Source organism: Pogona vitticeps, chromosome 4 (assembly GCF_051106095.1).
Source record: "Pogona vitticeps strain Pit_001003342236 chromosome 4, PviZW2.1, whole genome shotgun sequence".
NCBI classification, from domain to species: Eukaryota; Metazoa; Chordata; class Lepidosauria; order Squamata; family Agamidae; genus Pogona; species Pogona vitticeps.
This window is the reverse complement of record NC_135786.1, coordinates 24,802,995-24,820,954: the sequence shown is the minus strand read 5'-3', so window position 1 is coordinate 24,820,954 and position 17,960 is coordinate 24,802,995. Positions and strand designations below refer to the sequence as shown.

Here is a 17,960-nt window from a genome sequence, read left to right as displayed (position 1 = left end):
CGGGCTCTTTGGCCGTGTTCTGAAGGTTGTTCTTCCTAATGTGTCGCCAGCCTCTGTGCTGTCCTCTGAAGATGCCAGCCACAGAGACTGGTGAAACGTTAGAAAGAACAACCTTCAGAACACGGCCAAAGAGCCTGAAAAACCCACAACAACCAAAAATAATTGTTAGACTAAATGCCATTTCTAATATTTTACTGAAGTACTGTAACTTGCCATTACCGGTACATACCTGAGTATAATGGGTGCAGACAGAACCACTACATTTCAAAGGGCAACTGGGTCTGCATTCATAGGGGTGAGGGAACGAGTAGTGCTGCTTCTCATAATACCATGATTTCACAAGGTCCATCACTGAACGGTACCTACAGAGAGCCATGTCAATTACAGGTTATTTATCCATGTGCTAAAGAAAAGCTCTGAGCAATACAAAGAAATCTTCCTGACCAGGATTCAACACTATGGTACAGGAAGGTAAGGCACCACATCCAACACAGTGGTGAAAAGCATGGTGTGATGTCATCCCACATGGTGTGATGTTTTCTCCACCTGCTGTATGGCAACAATCAATGAAATGAAATGTGTAGGGGGGAGCACTGAGATGTCATATCACATATTTTTTAATAATACATTATCAGGGAAGCTATAATAGCAGTGTCTCCTAAATTATATAGGAAAGTCTTCTACTTGAAGAACTGGCAGAGGACAGTTCTTTGAAGGCATGCTCTATTTGAAGACCTATCTAGTCTTGAGTCCATTTTGAAACTAAATTATTGTAAGAACTGGGAGCAAAGGGAGCACTGAAATTGCCCTTTAGCAATCAGAACCCAATTGGCAGACTGAGCCTGCACACAAGTCCTTCTGCTTAGGTGTTTTATAGTTAAGTTAAAGCAATTATTACAGAAATGTGCACTTGTACACATGAATTACTGTCTCTGTGCATTTATAAATTAGCACATGAACATTGCAAATGGAGAATCTCTTTTGTTCTGGTTTTAATTTTGGTTTGTTTTGGGTTTGTATGTTTGTTTATTATACATTCCATCTTTTCCTTGATTGCTCCAATGATTCTCACACTAAGGGATATGCAACTTGGAGATGTTCACTTACCTATTATAAAGTATCATTTTGTTGTGAGTGAATAGGTTGGAAGTGGCAAAAATTTTTCTAATTTCAGTTTTAAATGCATTTTAATCAATTGATGAATGTTCAGTTTCTACTGCATGCTTAATTGCTTTTTAACCTGTAATTTACTGTGTGTTTAGTGTCACTTGTTTTAACATTGTAAGCTTTGGGTTCCCTCACAAAAGAAAAGGTGGTTACAAATGATCCAAAATGAATGAATGAATGAATGAATGAATGAATGAATGAATGAATGAATGAATATCTATAAGGGAATCATACAAAATATTTACACAATCGTAAGAAGCTCAGATAAAGGTCCTCTTTTATTTACGATCTTTTAAAGTTATATGGAAGTAGCTAATCTAAGATTTGTTTTTAATAAAGCTGCTTCTTTGGTATTTTCTACAGGAAAATGGTTTCATTTGGTATGATACACGCTGCCTCTTACTTAAAAGAGGATTATCCTTGATTTGAAAGGGCCAAAATAGGACAGCGCTCAGTTTTCAGGCCTGAATGAATTATTTGAAGGGTTATTCATTCTGATTCAATTATGGGTGCCAATCTAGAGGCTTTGATTGCCATAGGATACTGCTTACCTGCCGGAATGAATGGCAAGGTTCTGACCAATGAATTTCATCAAGTGTGAGGGTCCATGGTCCCATACACACTGTTCTGCCCATGCTTCTGCAGATCGGGCAAGCCTCTCATCCCATACCTGGTCAGGAAAGAGGAGAATGTTAAGAGCATATGAGACCACATACAATAGACAATGGGTTGCTCTTCAAATACATCCATTGATCACCAATCCCTTGGTCCAAAACTGATGCATGCCAGACAGTAATGGAAATGCTGGAAATGTTACAATATATGGCCTTGGAAGATCTGGTGCTGCTGCTGACGAAAGCAGAATGGCAGGTGGGGAACACTTTGTCCTCTTCCTGTCAAGGGAAACATTCCCTTGAGTGTGATTTGTTGGCGGTCACACAACAGCAGAAAGCAAAGTGAAAATTGGGGCTACCCCTTTGGGTGAGCTAGCCAGCTGACCAGTTAGCTTCCTTCCCTCCCTTATTTTCCTTTCACCTCCTTTTCTCTCATTCTAACTCCTTCAAGCTCTTCCTTGAAGTCTGAACTGAATTGTGTGCAAGCAGCTTTTGGAATTGGGTTAAGGACTGCATGGCATTAGACTGAGGCCAAGGAGAAAGAGGTGTAGAGGTCACTTTGAAAGTATCGATGTTCATCATGTCAATTTACACATGATTTGCCACCCCATCGAATAAGGGCAGTTCAGAAATGCATGCAGCTGAACTGATTCCTATAAATATAACAAAGAACTGGTCTTTTGTAAAGCCAATGGTTCTGAATTTCCCGTTCAAGATCAAACAATCTCAAATACTTTGCATTATACGTGCATAGCTTGCAATAATATTAGCATTCTGGCAAAAATCCATTTCTCGGGTACTGTGAGAACTGACGTGAAACTCATAGTTAATAGAGGAACCTGAGGTGGCTGGCAGGTGATGGTATCGTCCCTTCCACTCAGAAAGTCTCACGGGTTTAACTCTATCTATCTATCTATCTATCTATCTATCTATCTATCTATCTATCTATCTATCTATCTATCTATCTATCTATCTATCTATCTATCTATCTATCTATCTATCTATCTATCTATCTATCTATTATACTTATGCCCCGCCCATCTAGTCATAGGCTACTCTGGGCGGCTGACAGCAAGTAAATAAAACAATTTAAAAGTAACAGTGCTAATGCTTTAGCCTTGCTACACTACTGCCTGGGAGTGGAAGCTGTCCATCTCTGCATTCAGGCATTAAGTAACTGTATTGTCCTACTTGAATCATATTGTTTCATTATGATGAAGAACATGTAGCACATAGAAATATAGCACGTCAGGAAGAAGTGTAAAACCCTACTCTTCTGCCTGATATGCTATCTTTCCATATATATATATGGAAAGATAGCATATCATATATATATTTGCAAGGATGTATCTACACATACATACCAACAATTTGAAAGAGTACAAAGACAGGCAGAGGTGCATATATAGATTTCGGCCAATCTGGAGTCCTGTTTCTGTGAAGGAGGTATACACTTGTACATCTATTTGCATGCAAATTCTCTTTCATAATATTCCAAAGTCACAACCAAACTTAGTTGCTGTTCCTTCCCAGCCACCAGTAACAATACCAGTGACCAGTGGCAGTTGATGTCCACTTTGGCTGGTGAAATGGAAAGCACAGCAACCAATAATGGGCAAAGTCAGAGACGCAGATGTGGCTGTTTTCCTATACATGCATGAACACACAGACACACAAATATAAACAGAAGCAAGCATTCTGGCACATACAAATATCTACTTTTCCTAAGTATTGTTTTATAGAGAGAGATCTTGTGCCTCTGGTAGGAAAGCAGGTGGGAGATGGAATGGCAAGAGGTGCCCTGAGCCTGAGATGGGGTAGCACCTCAGTTGCCCTGATGGACTAGTTGCCATTTGGACTGATGGTTGCAGGGACAATATGGATCTCAATTTAGAGAGGTTTGGGACTAGTTTGAAACCAGGCAAGGCCTTTCAGCCTGGGGAAATCTGTGCTCCAAAGCCCTTTGATATCAAATTCATTGCCAGTTTTCATCTTTGATTCCAGTTTGAATAGAAAAATGTCAAAAAGAGAACTCACCATGTACTCCATGTTGGCTGCAGGTGGAGACACTTGTGCCCGCACTTGATTATGGTAGTCCAAAAGTGCGCTCATTTCCCTGGGCGAAATATAGCGTTTCCTGCGGGTTCTTGGCACTCCAAGGCTAACTGTGAGGTCTGCCGTTGTGCTTCTGGATGAGTAAAGAAGTTCAGTACTATTGGGCAGCATGAAGGAGCTGGATTTTTGCATGATCCAGAAGACTGAGCCAGTTAAATATAAGTGCACATGGAAAAGAGTCATTTTAGGATTTGTGTACTTTTTCCTCCAAGCCACTGGTGGTTGTTTTTAAAAATGCCACTGATGTGACAAGTCTTTTTTCCCTTTTCTCACTTATATATCTAAAAAAAATAAAAATAAAACAGACATACAGTTTCAAATTTTTGGCTTTAATTGTCTTTGGAGACAGGAGAGAAGAGAAGATCTTTCCTAAGAGAATAAGAGTTTGACTAGGCTGCATTTATAAAGAATGAAATCCCAAATACAAGCTGTGAAGCTATCAGAGGTGTTTCATTTATCACTGCTGTCCGAGAAAGGGGAACGTCTCCTGTCCCACTTGCCCGCTTGTCCAAAAATCATTTCCAGTGTCTTCGTGTACATGCCAATAGGATGATAATTAATAAAATGCTGCCACAATAGCTTTATCTCCTCCTGAATACTTTCTCAGATACTTGGTTTGCCAAGCAAAACTGCTGGATAAATGGTCATCTTACTGATTTTAAAAAAGGAGGGAGTGCAAGGGGTAAAAATGATTGAATAATTTAAAAAAAGTACAGAGACCAATCATTTTTATTTCAGCATTTTTCCCCCATTTCTTTTCAGACAAAAGCAGGGGGGAAAACCTCCTCTGCTTTTCATTCTTTTTCAGTCCTAGAAAAGTTTGCTAAACTATTCTCTAAAGAATCTAAGAGGATAGTGCCCAGACTACATACCTTGAAGGCTGAGCCAAGAACAGCGGAGAAATGTTAGTTGCTGTAGCCGCAGTCAACTCAGAGAGTGACCTTTACAAATAACCTGTGCTCAGGCGGATGGGGCAGAGAGATTTAACATCGCCAAATCCCAAGGAATCTTTGATGGCAATCTGACGCAAGATCCAAACACTTCCCTTGGGTAATGTCTTAAAGCCTGACATAAGCACAACTGGGCAATTTATGGCCTTTCCCCTGTGTACACATGCCTCTGTCTTTGCTTGTTGTGAGCTAGAGAGTACTGAAAGCCGCAGTCAGTTAATGTATGGAAGCCCATCCCCTCAGAGTAACACACATGCACACTCCTTTTCCTATAAAGCTTGGTTGAGGAAACAATAAATGGAAAACAAAACATTTGTGATTCCCTCTGCATTGTGATTCAGACTGGGAGTCACAGGAAAGTACAGATCCCATGCTCACTATATTTTTCTTGTTTAGACGCACATATTGCTCTCCTGCATGAACATAAAGTATGGGACATGCAATTTCCACTGCCTTGTACTGCTGCTGCTTAGAGGCAGCAGAAATGACAAATCTCATACTCCCCGGCAGAAAGTGACTTTTTTTTAGCATGGTGAGGAGTTATTTCTACTTAAGAACTTTTAAAAAAATTCTTTGCAGAAAATCCTGTCCTCTCCTACACCCCCTTCCCAAAGGTTTTCCCACCTCCATAGGAAATGACAAAGTGGGCATAGAGAGTTGACTAGTAGCAGGAGGAAGTTTCATTTAAATGCTGACCTTAAATTCAGAGAGGTTTGAGGCTAGCTTGAAATAGCTAATTTCCAAATAGAGGAAATTTTAATTCACTTTATGTCTACTAGCCATGGTATTACTATTCATTCTGATTTGTTTGTTAACCTTTTATCTTATAGTAATTATTTGAGATAACCTTCTGGCTTTTTGAAGAGATTGAAGTGCAGGTAATGCTTTATAATATCTGAACATCTCAGTGAGCTGAGAACCTGGCTGTGAAGCCAGAGATCAGAAGTTCAATCACTGTGGCTCCTGGGAGAAGAGCCAGCCTGTGTGGCCTTGGGCAAGCTGCACAATCCCAAAGTGCCCCCAGAAGGTAACCACTTGTAGAACCATAGAATTAAGTACTTTATACCCAGAAAGCTCCAAAAAGGAGTGCCATAAACAGGAATTGACTTGATAGCACACAGTTATTAATAAATGCTTTATAGTACTAATAATTTATAGTTTTTAATATTCTAAAAATGGAAATGATGCAAAAACGATTAGCATGGTTCTTACCATAGGGATGGGGAACATTTGGCCTGCCAGATGTTTTGGACTTCCAACTCACAAAAACAACAGATAGCATGGCCAATGGTAAGGGATTATGGGAGTTGTAACTCCAAACATCTGAAGGCACATGTGTTGCCCACCCCTGCTCTTCTAGAAGGAGCCAAAATGAGATACCATCATAGGTTACCATCAGATGCTGCAGTCTTCCATTTTTACATTCATTTAATGTCCTAAATCCATTCTGCCTGAGAGGGGACTTTTGGTTTCTGTTTGAGAAGATGAATGGCCTGGATCAAGAGCATCCCCGCTGTGGTTGTCAGCACTACAAAGACAGCTAACTTCAAAGCATCATTACAAGGCTTTGTCTTGGGCACAGATTGAAAGAGCTACTTAATTAGCTCTTGCCCAGACAACTGACATTCCAGGAACTGGTAGGTTCTGCAGCCCTGCCAGGTCTAATATCCTGCTGCCCAGACTGTCCCATTCGCCAAAGCACATGCTATCTGCAGAGAGCACCGAAGAGTGAGCCAAAAGGCAAACACCATTGGACTGGAGTCAGCATGGCAGCAGTCCTGATGAATTGTCTTTTTCTTTGGCTGGAGAGATACAGAGGGAAAAGCGAAAGAGAGAAGATAAATCTTCTTACTACCTGTGCCATTTTACACAGACCCACTCAACAGTGCTTGAAAAGCTGACAGACAGGAAAAGTAATTTGCTTCTCCTATGTCCTGTTTGCAGAGTTGGCAAAACTGCACAGGAAGCTCTGCTTAAATCAATCTTGAAAGGTCAGTCTAGTCAAAATATCTGCTTCCAGTTGCAGCCAACCAGCCAGATGCTTCTGGGAAGCTCACAAGCAGTGCAGCATTAAAGCAAAGCAACTCTCTCTCCTTTCCTTATTCCCAGCCTCTGATAGTCGAAACCTGTTCCCTCCACCCAAATTTAACAGACACGTCTGTTGGTTTTGATGCTGCCAGTCAATGCAACATTTTCTACTCCCCCCATAGTAACTTTTTAAAAAACCCTTTAAAACTGTTTTTGCTAAATATTTCATGCACATTATCCCCCAAATGGCTCAAATAACTAGGTTTTTTCCTACTGTTATGCAGAGAAAAGCAATAATCTCACACTGATGTTGGAAGGCTAGGAAGGTATAATGAGATGCTATAGGCCAGAGCTGTATTTCCCTGGCATCCTCTAATCTGGCCTGTTGCCCCGAGGTGAGGTGGAGAATACTGTCTCATCACCAGTGTCCGGGGAGATTTCTGTACCTAGTCAGAGACCCAAAGAAGCACAGTAATTCCCTGAAACTTCTGCAGTTTCATGTAGCTCAGGATGTGACCACACAGATGTTGGGCCCAGTGTGACATCCTGAATTTTTATTGCTGTTGCCATTCACACAGAAATGTTTAACTATCTGAAGATGTGTTTCAAGTGTTCACATTCCACAAGGCTGTCCTTCTCCCTCACCCTTCTCTGTTGTTATCACCTATTACCCAACCCTTTTGCCAGTATTCAAATCCCTTTCTTTTTAAAAATGTTTAGCAAGGGAAACAGCTCTGAACTGACTAAACATTTCTATTATCACTGTATCGATTTAGCACTATAACTGGCCAGATGCCTCTGGGAAGCTCACAAGCAATAGCGCTAAACTATGAGAAAAAAGTATTTTAAAGATACAATGTACGAATTGCATTGCAATTACAGTCCTTACCAATGCAAGTAGAAGGTAGGCAAGAGGGCTAGGGTTCACTCCCACATCACACCCCACTCTGAACATAATCCATGGTACACAGCAACTACTCCATAGGAACAATATAGGCAATTACACAAGCCAAAAGCAAGACAAAAGGACAGGACTGGAAATGTTACTCCCCCCCCAAAAAAGCCATGCCAGCCAAACAAAATATGCTGAATACACATAACAAACGACTGAATCTACTTTTGATTAGCACTAACACAGTGTAGTCTGTGGAATAACTGTTGAAAGGAACAGTGAGGAGCATGACACAAATGGGAGGGGGGACACCTGTCAAGTAATTCCCATAGTTCACACAAGCACTTTCTTGGAGACTGATAGAACATGACTACACATCTTTTGCTCCCGACACCCTCTGGGACCTTGTTGTCCTATTCAACATACATAACTTTTATAATATTTTAACAAAACTTCAGAAGCCTAGGCAGATACAATGAGAGGTGGAAGGAAGATTACAAGGGCAGCAGAAAAATAGCTTGAGAGTTGTTGTATGGAGCAAAGGGAGAACTGGAAAGAGTAGAGAGATGGAGCTCAAAGAAGGAAAAGTGTTGAAGCACTGAGACCCAAGGGCTCCAGATTTAACATATCAGATAAAGTTATTCCTTTTCCCTAAAGTATCCTTTCTCTGGCTTGAATGCAGCTAAGAAGAGTGACTTTAGGACATTGTGTCACTCAAAACGATATCTCCAGAAACGAGAGAAGGGAAAGTAAGTATAATATTGGGAGACTAAACTTACTAATTATTAGAATTATATTTATTTAAATGTGAAAAACAACTGTTTTCCCTCTGTTGCTTAACGTTACACAGTATATCACAGAAATTAGTACACTCCCTCACATTGCATCAATATTTTAGTATATCTTTTCATGTGACAACACTGAAGAAATGACACTTGGCTACAGTGTACTCACTTTTGTTGCCAGCAGTTTAGACACTAATGGCTGTGTGTTGCATTATTTTGAGGGGACGGCACATTTACACTGCTATACAAGCTGTATGTTCATTGCTTTACATTGTAGCCAAGTGTCATTTCTTCAGTGTTTTCACATGAAAAAATATTCTAAAATATTTATGAAGTGTGAGAGGGTGTACTCACTTCTGTGATATGCTGTATATGTTGATCACCCATTATTTATTATCAATATTCTGTCCTTTTTATTTATAACATTTTATTAATATTACTGTCTTGCAAAGATGAATTACATTTATAAGATCCTAAGGCCTACCACAATATACATTGCACTCTATGGCAAATAGAAATATCACACTGTCCCTAGTTAGAATTTATATTCCTCAAAGAACATTTTAATTATGTGACAGGAATTCTATCAAAAGGGATCAATTTTTCACACGCTTTGAATGACAAAACATAATGTACATCAAACTGAGCTTTTGTTGTAAATCTTGTTAGCGGTCAGTAGGAAGACTATATAAGATTAAGCTTCTGTATTTGAATGAGGAAGCTATTTTGATTTGAACTTTTAAAGTTATAGCCTTCTGGAGACATCATTTCACAATATGTCACTGCCCACAGTCTCTTCCTTTTCTGTGGGTTTTTATTTAAACAATTTTCTTTCATTCTCTTTTAACAGGTTCTCAGGATAAACATCAGTGTTCACACATAAATAAATGTGTCCACAGAGGAGAGATTGATAGACCACAGGCAGCACAGGAATCACACTGTTAAACTACAAGTGAAACCCTCATAGAATGCGGGTGGACACCTCCTTCAACAATCAGGGGACTGTGTTGAAAATTGAGAGATGTCAATTTTTAAAAAGGAACTTTTCAGAGAAAATGAGCCAAGTTGTCCCAAGGTTATTGACTGGGTCTTGGGAGCTTATTTTGAATACAAGTGTTTATTTTCCAAGGAATGTCTTTACTGACCCTCCACCCCACCTTGAACCTTAAATCTTGTTAGTGGTCAGTGTCTTCTAAAAACCACCGGAAAAATTATGTCTCCTGGTCAAGGTTTCTGTTTCTCTGGGCCAGCTCATATCCTGTGATGTGGTATACCTTACAGACAGGCAAAGGCCATGCAAGTGAACATTTCACCTCTGCTGTGCCTACAGAGAAGAGTGAAGGATGTCAGAAATGGGGCCATGTTAAAGTGAAGGTGACTCAGTAAATTAACCAATATAACGCAAATCTGCAGAAGTACATTCCAGACGGAGGGATAGCTACTCTGTTTCTAATGATGGGTCTGGCAAACCACAGCATAGGGTTTATGAGAAATTGTTGCAAGAAAGCCACAGAATTAATTATACAGTTGGAAAAAAAGTGAATGAATGGTCATCTACTCCAAGGACAGCCAGTTTTCTACATTTTTGTACTTTCTACTTCAGCCTGGAAAAAGCTGTGGGTGGGTTTTTTTATGTGTGTCGTTTTTTTTCTTAACTATGGTTTCCAAAATCCCCCATTATCAGTGGATATGCTGACTGGTCTAAAATAGAAATATTTCCAATTTTCATTGCATTTGCAGTTTCCCTCTCTTTTATCATTATTATTTATTTATTTAACAATTTTACACTCTGCCTTTCCCCTCAAAAAGAGTCAAGGTGGCTTACACTGTTAAAACAAACAATTGTAAAAGCTAAAAAAACCCTTTAAATTATTACAATATTTTAAAAAGAATTGAACAGATATTAAATGAAAAACTAGTGGGCCAAAACAGTTTAATTTTTAAACACATTAAAAAAAACAGCAAACCCCTTCAAAGAACCCCTTTATAGGCAGCACTTATGAAGCCTGCCTGAAGAGAAATGTCTTTGTTTGCAGAAGGACAGCAAAGAAAGGGCCAGTCGGGTCTCCTGTGGGAGGGAATGCCACATCTTGAGAGCAGCAATTCTGCCTCTACAATTAATGCAATGACAGCATTGTGGATAACATCATCACTAGACTGTTAGACAGGGCTATGTATAGACTGCATACAACAAAAAGGCACCCATCAGAACTCAACTGAAAGGGGCTCAAATTTCATGCTGAGAAAGGCAGGGCACACCACACAGCCAATCATACAGTTGTTGGAGCAAAAGAAAGAGGGTCATGTGGCTAAGGGTTGCCCATTCCCAAGGAATTCCTCAACCAATACAAGCTGTACTAGTTTTAAATCCAAAGAAGAAGGGAATTGCAGAAAATATGTGGAACCTGACTCTAACAGAGAGACAAAAGAAAAGGCTGGAAAGCAATTTAACAGAAAGCATGGATGGCCCATAATTGTGAACAGAAGTCAAACTGCTGGATCATTGACTCAGGGTGCACCAGCCATTGTATGCATAAAAATACTTTATAAATTTCAATGAAAGATCCAGCAGAAATAATCAAGTTGCTAATGGCGATTCCATGAAAATTGAAGGGAAAGGGACTGACATTTTGCAATGTGAACTGCCTGATGAAACAAGTGAGGCTACTATAATTGATGTATTATTTCTTAAATGCATCATCTTTAGATGATAAAGGATTTTCTATACATTTTGAAAATGGGCAGTGTACAGTAGTAAAAGATGGTGAAATGTATTTTCAAGCAGTTAGATCTAACAGTGTCCATAAACTGAGTCTCTTCGATGAACAGCAATATATCAATACAGTACAAGCTCAGAGAGAAGATGGCAACACCATGGAGCTGTGACATAATCACTTCACACACAGATAGGTAAAGGTAAAGGTTCCCCTTGACAATTTGTCCAGTAGTGTCCGACTCTAGGCGGCGGTGCTCATCTCCATTTCCAACCCATAGAGCTAGTGTTTGTCCGCAGACAATCCTCCGTAGTCACGTGGCCAGCGCAACTAGACACGGAACGCTGTTTACCTTCCCACCGAGGTGGTACCTATTTATCTGCTTGCATTTGTGCATTTTGCATGCTTTCAAACTGCTAGGTTGGCAGGAGCTGGGACAAGTGACAGGGGCTCACTCCGTCACGTGGATTCTATCTTACGACTGCAGGTCTTCTGGCCTTGTAGCACAGAGGCTTCTGCAGTTATATCCCAAAGCAATTCTGGCAAAGCCAAAAACATGCCACAATATCAAGATAAATCAACATGATGCAACTAACACAACCAACTGCATAACTTGTAACAAAGAAAAGAGTGTTAGTTCCTCATTCCTGCCAATGACAGAGAGATGCAGCACCGGGGAGTTGGATCTGATACCTAGTGCCATGTGTGAACCACTCAATATCCTATCACTGGGACATAATAATATTCTAATATTTGTGGATGGTTTCTCAAGGTACTGAATCACTTACCTGCTGAAGGAGAAGAGACACATTATATGCATGGAAATCTGAAAGAAAACCCAAGGCACTCCAGATGGGTAATGGTGGCGGTGAGTACTTTTGCACTGCATAAAACTTCTCCTAAAGGAACAAGGCATTTTGCATAGAAGAACTGTTCCATATATTCCTAGGCAGAACGGAATATTTGAAAGAAAGCAGATATCTCTTTTGGAGATGACAAGATGCATGCTTGCAGATGAAAAATTGTCCAACAGATTTTGGGTGATGCAATCATGGCAAGAACATATCTCCAGAACAGATTACCATTCAAGGGCAGCACAAAAGCATCATCTGAGCTTTATTGTTACTGAGTGCCAAATGAAGAATATATAACAATTTTTGAAGCCTGGCATATGCTTATATACCAAAACATTAAAGCGACAAATTGGACTCCAGACTTGAACAGACTATTTTGCTTGGCTATGATCCTGGCAGCAAAGGAGAGTGAGTTATTGCTACTTTAAGTGCCAGTTAATAAGAAAGAGGTGGGCTCTGGGGAAGTTGCAGCTATTTTATGAGTCTCTGTACTTCTATTGTGTACCAAAGAGGAACTTTACCAGAAATTCAAAACTCTGCAACTTGTTCAGACAAAATATTTGAAGGAGCCCAACCATTAAGATCCCCCCACCATTGAGAACAGTATACTGTATGAACACAGGAGATGACTTTCTCACCTGTAGCAACTTGATGGGAATGCTCAGAATTTGTACAATGTACAAACAGAAGCAGAAAGGTCCATGAATCTGTTTGTGACATGGAAACAGGTGCTCACATCTGCTTCTAGTTTTTTTTAAAATTAGACATAAAACAATGCCAAAGCCCACAGAGAAGGTTGCACAAATATTCAAGAACATGTATGAAACAGGTACCACTATCTTATGCTTTCATTTTGATTCAAGGCATGCTTCCCCAAAGCAAACATATACGTAAATTGTATATTTGTGGGGTGAAGCAAAAAAAAGTAAGTGGGGAAATGAAAATTAATTCATACAAAAAGGATTAGAAATTTGAGGGGAACTTGAAACAAAAGGCAAACAAGGTATTATTGTGGACCCAATTTTTCTACATAAAATTAGCAAAATAGGGTCACCACCTGGCCTCATGTTCCCATTTTTTGGTTCTGATATAGTTACCTAGCAGTGAAAAACACTAACAGATGTTTTTAGCCTACTTCATCATAACTGATTTTTATGTGCAGTGGTTTTTACATGAACTCAGCAAAGAGGTTTAAAAATAGTGTTGAATGCTACTGTTCTGTACCCCTCTTGATTAAAGGCCAATTTGGCGTTTCAACATAGACCCAAGAAAGTGAAATCAGGACATGTTGGCAACCTTTAACATGCAATTTTCATGCCTGAAGCATGCCTCAAGTGCACTGTAACCACTTCGTATTTGATTTGCTCACTTTCTTTCCAAATTCCAAACCTGTTAGAAAATGCATCCTTTACTTTCCTCAGCTATTTTGACTGCCCATCACCTCTAAAAAAGACTCCTCTTCTTTTCTTCCTGAACAGTATTGTTATGCTTTTTTTTGAAATATTTTTGAAATATTTTTAAGTGGGATAAGTGTGGGTAGAAATCCCAGTAAGATCCACACTCATTTGGCATCAATCAGGGATGAGTGAGTGTTCCATGTGGATAAGAATTTTTAGGGCCTTCCAGATGGGTATATAGATTCCTGTTTCAACTGCTGTTGATGCAGTATTATGCAAACCAAGTTATAACATTCACACATTTCTAGTCAGACTGATCCATCCTGCCCCTTTAAGATCTGTCCTGCTTCTTTCTGGCACAACTATAGGAGTGTGGGGGTTTGTGTGTGTGTGTGTGTGTGGGGTACAATTCAGTGCACTTCCAATTATCCCATTGTGTAGTCTGTGTGAATTTCCAAACCCAAATGCAGCTGTGGGTGACATTAACTGAGGAGGCAACCTGTGATTTATTAGGTAGGTTGTGACATTAAAAGGGAAGATGGATAAACCCCTCCTGTTTTCTTAAAACTGGCCACTGAAACATGTCTGAGATATCAAATAGTGCTGATGGAACTTTACTTGGTTCACAATTTTGGGATTCAGATGGGAACTCATTGCCACTTCAGGGTGCAGCTACCATGGGGAAAATAAGTTTACATCAGCTTTGATCCATCATTTTTCACCATGGGTCTCTGCTGGTTTCCATGGGTGAAATCACTACAGTCATCCAGGTAACAATAGGCTTTTTTCCCACTCTAACCACTGGTACCTTTGATTTGCCAAGGTGTTACGTAATTGACAACTTCCACCCCTACCAGCACAGTGGCTTAGCACTAATTCCTTTCAGATCTGACTTTTTAAAAAACTGTTTGGAGACAACCGATGCTTACCTTGCAAGCATCTCTTTACATGGGATCAGGCAGTCAACACAGGGCAGAAAACAGAGAAAAGCAGTGCCAGTGTGGAGCAAAATTTAAACCTTTCCTGGCAGCTGAACTTAAAACGATTCCCTGCTAGAAGTCGATTCCTCATAGGGCTTCCCTGTGCCTAGCTTTGTATTGTGTAGTCATCAGTTTTTCAATTCAAGTTTTTCCTTACCAGAGTCAATGCAAACTGCAGAATAGGTGACTAATATAGGTGCACCCTCACAAAGCTTTCAGGCAAAAATTACTGATTCATCATATTGCGCTTGTGGTGGTGTTACAGATTTTATTCAGTTTTGCATGTTGTTTTCCACCTTTTTTTCCCAAACCAACACATTCCTAGAAACAATTATACTTGTCTTCATATGCAGTCACAGTGTTTTTCCACCTAGTCTTATGTCCATGCCAACAGTAACCAAGCTTTATACGTGTGAACTGGCATTGCTTCTTACCAGTTTTCTTTTCACTGTTTTTCTTTTCTTTGAGAAACATTTTATTTCTGTGACATAAGCTGCCACTTTGAAGCCACTGAAACGTGGCACGCAGCCTGATCCTATGAAAGTTTACTCAGGGCAAATAAGTCCTGTTTTATTTAGTAAGACTAAATTCCAAGAAACTGTACGTAGGATTGCAGTCTTAGACCCAGCAGCCTTTCCTGGAAAGCCTGACAAGGTTTCTAGTGTCTGCAACTTTGTAGACATGTCATCATCAGAATTCTGTGCCAGTGGGACGGCTGGATGATCCTTGTCTTCTTTCAGCTTTTCCCTTGGAAGTGCATGTATATCCACCGATACATACACTCAAATATACATGCTTTAGGCTATTTCTAAAAAGGATTTCTGTGTAATGTTACAAGAGTGAGTGAAATGCACGAGACAAAGAGGGGCAGAAACAACCTTCAAATTTTTGTTCTTCGTAAGGGAGGGGAGGAGAGCAATCAGCTGAATAGAAGCTCCCAGACCTGCACGTAACTGTTGTGATCGCAATTGGGGCAAAAGACACTTACGTGAATGTGAAAACAGAGGTCATCCTAAACTGCACATTATATATTTAACATCATATAGCCTTTCTCTCATTAAACCGTCTCTTCCAGTGTGGCAACTTCGTGATTTTTTTAAAAGAATCAGAAATCTAATCTTAGCTGGATTCATTTTAGTTAATATAACCTGAGCTTTAACTGATTAATCAGTACATTAAGGAATTACACCATTTGACTGTGCACTTTGAAAAGAAGAATTTTTTTGGTCTGTCTTTATTAGCTTTATTGGATGAGCCTATTCAGTTCTAGTTCTGAAGAGAAAATCTCTGCTGTTTCCCCATGCTATACATAATTTTATAAATCTCAATTGTCCCTACTTGCATGAAGAAGAAGAAAGGTCCCAAACATTGTCAGGGGGCTGAAGCAACTAATGAAAGGTTAAACTATATGGGACTTTTTAGTTTGGAAAAAAAAGTGCATGGAATGGGAGGCTCAATATAATTAATCTATGTTGTCAAGTCAGTTCTAACTTAAGGCAGTCTTTGCCAGGGGTTCCTAGAGCATTCAGGAGTAGTTGACCAGTCACTGCTTCTGGTAGCACTCTTGGGCTCTGCAGCTTGCCCAAGGCTACACAGACTACCTCTTCTCCTGGGAGATATAGTGGGGAATTGAACTTGCGATCCCACACACAGATACTCCAACTCTCTGAGCTACCAGTCAGCAGGAAGACATGATAGAAATGTATAAAGAAGTGTATACAAATATACATTTTTGGGAAAAACTGGATCGATAGGTTTTCCCTCCAGATCTCATTACAGTAGAAATACACAAACATATACTGAGAATAAAAGAAACTATTATGTCTGAAAAAAACCACACATGTTGCAGGAGGGATTATATTTATAAAATCACAGAATAATGTTGGAATGGGCCTATGAGGTCATCACGTCCAACCTCCCGCTCAGTGCAGGAATCCAAATCAAAGTAGATCAGATCGGTATCTAATTTTCTCTTTAATGCCTGCAGCAGTGAAGTGCTCACCACCTAATAAAAATACAACAAAACACGCTATGGTTCTCTCCAAGAGCTTAATCTAATATTGCACCTTCAAGACACTTCTAAAATACAAAACACTGAATAAAAACAATGGGCAAAATCTTGCAGGTGTAAAGTTATGCTGCAGAAGCTAATTTAAATTAATCAAACACTTCCTATCTTACCCACTCCCATTTTAGGTTCTTGAGTTCCCTGGGGCTTCCTTTTGCACTGGGGAAACCTTTGGGAGCCTCGGAATTGGGGAGGGAGTCTTTAATGGTCAAAAAGTATTGATGGATTGCCATTGGTAGGATTGGAACTGCTAGTGGAAAACAAAAAAAATGCAATATTATATATTTTATATACTGCATCTTTTACCATTTTACATAGTTTTTAAAGTAGATGTAATGACAATTGCTTGAAAAATATTTAAACAGTGGGAGCTATTTAAATGATCACACATCAATATAGTCACATGAACATCCAAGATGTTCTCTTCAAATTGTACTGCTTGTTCCTATATATAAATACATGACTACACAACCATCAGCACATGAAGTATAGGGACATGTTACAGAATCCTGAGAGCAAATAGAAATCATCAGCTTCTACACCATGACATGCCCGGAGAAATTCATTAGATTCTTTCCTTGAAATTACTTGCCTCACTGATTGAACTTTTGGATGCCTACTTCTTTTTGTGTCTGATTTTTAATGCATGATTCGATCCTGTGTCTCCATGTCAACATCCCTTTGCTGTGCTTTATGTGAGATACATGCATACCCCAGTATACATATTTTCTTCTTGTATTTCATTTGTTTCATGTTGTCTTTTAGATTATGCTGCCAGTATATTTGGTTGTTTTACTTTTATCAGAATAACAGGATGTAAATGGTGTCATAAACAATATTATTGCTCATGGTGCTTGACTCTGATGGATCCTCTATTTCCTGAGATATCCTCAGCAGATCCTAGCTGGACTGGTATTTTCACAGCAAGGATGATTGCAGGATTTGCCATGGTGAGTCTTTAGGTATTGTCAGCAGCCTGGCTCAGCAAGCTACTGTACTCCTCAGACAGGGCTCTGCCAATGCCTAATGTGGGTGGCCACCATGCTGGGATATTGCAGCAACAGGATGTCTATCTTTATGAAACATGGTCCGGGAAGTTGAGAGAGAAATTAGACCAGGAGCTTTGACTTGGTAAGCTGATGTAGGACTAGTAGCAAATGGAACATGGATGTCTGCAGAACCTGTGGAGGAAGGTCTCGTGGTAGGTATCCTATTGCCAATATTGTCAGTGGATTTGGAAGTTGGTAGTAGACAACTTTAGAAGCCAAATATGAATATTTCTATGGTCCTGATTCTTTTAATTAAAGACAGAAAGAATAACAAGTTAGATATATTATCATATGAGCAAATATTTTTCTCTTACTACTGGGTCTGTGCTTATATTAGCAATAACAAA

At 39.6% G+C, this 17,960-nt stretch overlaps 1 protein-coding gene across 1 annotated transcript in view; it reads right to left on the bottom strand.

Moving 5' to 3' along the window:
* Positions 1-17,960, bottom strand: part of R3HDML (R3H domain containing like) — a 43,295-nt gene that overhangs the window by 15,098 nt on the left and 10,237 nt on the right. The window contains exons 3-5 of the mRNA XM_078392577.1: positions 3,819-17,858; positions 1,719-1,837; positions 230-362 (exon numbers count right to left, since the gene is read on the bottom strand). Coding sequence (XP_078248703.1) covers positions 230-362; positions 1,719-1,837; positions 3,819-4,079 — 513 coding nt within the window. The 5' untranslated portion in view covers positions 4,080-17,858. The remainder of the gene's footprint in view (positions 1-229; positions 363-1,718; positions 1,838-3,818; positions 17,859-17,960) is intronic.